The 3,401-nt window shown below is 42.0% G+C and overlaps 1 protein-coding gene across 1 annotated transcript; it reads left to right on the top strand. All coding sequences in view use genetic code 11, as the record gives it.

Moving 5' to 3' along the window:
* Window positions 1–492: 492 nt before the first annotated feature.
* EGR_10219 (hypothetical protein) lies at window positions 493–1,856 on the top strand (the record flags this gene model as incomplete). The annotated part of the gene is made up of 2 exons (XM_024499468.1): window positions 493–607; window positions 1,726–1,856. The coding sequence occupies 2 exons, from the start codon at window positions 493–495 to the stop codon at window positions 1,854–1,856; spliced, it is 246 nt and encodes an 81-aa protein (XP_024346105.1).
* Between the last annotated feature and the right edge of the window lie 1,545 nt (window positions 1,857–3,401).

Raw genomic sequence — 3,401 nt, 5'->3', positions numbered from 1 at the left:
CAAACAAATGAACTGATTAGGTGGGAGCCTTCACTCATTCATTCACACAGCTTCTCATCCATGACATCCTTGAGCACACTGCACTTCGATGACAAATTCTCCCTGTCCTTCTTTTTGGCCCATACAATTCGGTTCTTCTACCATCCTCCTCCAGCTATCCTTGCCTTTCCGAACATCCACATCCAAACTTGTCCTCTCTTCATCTCACCCTTCCTCTTTCCGTGCCACGTGCAATATCCTCACATCAGGCTTTTATTCTACCCATGTACCTCTTTTTCTCATATACTTCTAGCTATCCGTAAAATTGCACAAGTGTTATTATCTCGTTTGCGTTAAATATGTTCCGTGCATGTCGAACATTAGAATGGATATTTTACTGCCAATTATTAATTGTTGTTCTTCAATCTTCCCTGTTTCGTCCTCACTGTCAACTCATCATTCCTCATTTCATGGACCAATGCCGCATCTGTAGAATAGACGTCGCATTGCCTCATGTACTTCACGGAGGATGCCACAGTAAATCCCGCCTGGGGCGTCGAGGACCGCACCACCGTCGTTCGCGACTCTCAGTCGTTCGTTTCTTGTAGTCCTTTGAATGGTCGACCTCGTACGTGACTCCAACTCCTGCTACAAGTCAGTATTCCTTCACTCCCTCCCTTCTTTACTTCCCCTTTTTGAAAGTCGACGACAACTGTGTTACTTGGGCTTGCACTTTTTGTGCGTTCAGTCAATAAATGTAGCCAACTTTTTATCAAGAACAATAAAGTGCAATTAGCCGATGGCATCCCTTCAGTCGTAAAGGGCATTCCTGAAGTAGGAAAGTGAAGGACTCCAACTTCACTTATGAACCGTGTTGGCTCTGGGTTTGGTGTGTCTGAGGTCGCGTATTAGTGGATATTGGCGGCTCAATATCCTCATATATTTGGTGCGCTTAACCAGTATGACCTGAAATCACTCGAGTTTAGTGATTTATACACGCAAGAGCTATAAATCTGTTGCTTTTAGATTTATGAAAGGTGATCTACACAATAAAATAAAGGAGAGATAGTCCAAGATCTCTCCGATGATCTCTTATATCAAAGGAGGAATTTCTACATTAACACCCTCATCGCGATTGTCTTGATGAGTTTGTTATCGTAATCATAAAGATTTCTTTCACTAGTTGTGGTAGATTGTCACACCAAATTGTGTGGAGAACGGTTTTGTTGAGCCTAAGGGAATGAAAGGGAAGCAGGGTGGTCTTAATGTGAGGATAGCTGCATTTTTTTAGTTTGTGAGCACCACTTAAAATAGTGAAGTTGGTGGTATGATATTAAGCTTGAAAGAGACAACTAAACGTTCTGCTTTGAGGTAATCTGAGAGCACAATAGAAATTTTTTAATGTCCTCGCATCTTTTTCTTTTATATTAACATGTACTAAGTATATCCCATCATTTCTCATTAACTCTTCATTTGGAGAAGCTTAATGGATGGATTAAATTTACTACCGACTAAGCAATGCAGCAGTCAGAGCTTTGCCATCAGTTCAGTAATGCTACGCATAGCATGGTTAGATTCTGCAAAGCTTTCTTATCACGGACCTGACACGAATCTCGTTACAGAAGCCGTTCTTATGTAAGTAAACCAGTAGTCAAATGTGGCAGTTAACCAGGTAGTCAAGTGGTTGCTTGGTCAATCCTATGGTCAATGAAACACAAGTGGATTTTGGGTGCTGTGACCGTTAAGTAACTGATAGTTCTAATGTCAACAGTGGCCACCCGATGGTCAGCGATGGCGATGTGATGGAAGTGTATTCCATCCGAAGGGTGGCAACTGCTACTTCTCTGCTTGCTCTTCCATTTCTGACCATCATCTGACAGTCAGATAGTCCGATAGGCCACATTCGGCCTCCTACTTTGCCAATTCCACGTCGTGGTCATCAAACTTCACTCATCAGATTTGGTAGCTCAGACCACAATCTATCCAGATGCAGAGTGTGTAAGAGGAAAGGAGGTACTTATCAATTTTTCCGACAATTTCGTCGGCCGAAAATTATGATGATGGCGGGCCGTATTGGGATAGGGTCATGGAACAGGAGGCAGTGGACGTCAAAGGAGGCGAAATGGCAGTTCTGTTGTAAGTCGCATTTGTGGATACAGATTAAGGGAGTGAGTGGAGCAGGAAAGAGAGAAGGGTTGGCGAATGTCAGCTTCAGTGGAGAAGGAAAGTTTGAGATGGGTAGAGGGTATTCAAGTCAGCCTCAGTTGCGGTTGCCTCTACATTAATTATAGTGGTTGTGGGGATAACGGCGGTAAGAAGAGAAAAAGTTGACTCTTTTGTGCAAAGACATCCAGAGCGAAACAGCCCTTAGGTCCTGCATGAACTGCAAGTGATTGGCTCAGTCACTGTGAAAAGACCTCTGTACCCATTAAATTGTCAAAAGCTGGATGAGGGGCATGTTGAAAGCGCTAGCTGTAGTGGCTACAAGGTAATAGAGTAGTGTTTAAAATGATTGTGCTGCGCAAACTCCGAACATCAGACCAGCTACCAAACACTTTCTATGTTCAATTTTGACGTGCATTTTATTTATTGAAATATTGATTAACGAATTAATTTAATAACAGTTCATTCAATAATCGATGATGCACTGGGACATTAATAGCGCCAGATGTTAAAACTTGCCCAAAAATACATGTAGTTGTAGTTGCTGGCACTGACTGTGTTAGAGGGCACTAAATTGTGTTTTAATACGTATAAAATGGTAGACGTATTAGGGTGGCATTCATATAGCTGCACCGAATCAGCAGTGTGAAACTTACTCACATTAAAGGTGGAATATGTTTGTGTTGCCTTCAGATGGTGCTGCAAAAATGTCTCAGTATTCAATGGAAATGAGTAATCACCCTCATTTGAACGAAGTGAAAGCAACTGAGGCATTACAAATTTATGGCCGCAAATTACATTTCAGTAGTATATTAGAAGGGCGGAGTTAAATGGCACACACTAGCTCAACGTTAACATCAAGCGCGGCAAGCTAATTCCGTCGATGAATTGTGACTCCGCCCGATGCCTTCTTTTCATCTCCCGTGTTCCATGAGCATTTCCTTTTAAGTACTGGATTACGCTATTAGCGTTGACACCAATCCTCTAGCCAATCGCACCATTTAAAGCATGACATGGGACAAAACATTTACTTCTGATTGGCCATTGATGTTGTGTGCGAGAGCCACAAGACTCAGTACACCAGTAAAAAGACAGAGCAAACTGATTTGTCATGGTAATCAGTGCCTTGTCATACTTGCAGTAATCATGAAGGCAACAGTAAATTTTGAATGCTGGTAAGAAAACTAATGCAATAAATAGAAAGTCAACTGTTATTTAGGACTTTCTTTGACGTGAATTTTGGAGGAGTATAGGAACAG

This window comes from Echinococcus granulosus (genome assembly GCF_000524195.1).
Source record: "Echinococcus granulosus chromosome Unknown EG_S00200, whole genome shotgun sequence".
NCBI lineage: Eukaryota > Metazoa > Platyhelminthes > Cestoda > Cyclophyllidea > Taeniidae > Echinococcus > Echinococcus granulosus.
The sequence above is the reverse complement of the archived record's forward strand: the minus strand, read 5'-3'. Positions and strand labels throughout refer to the sequence as shown.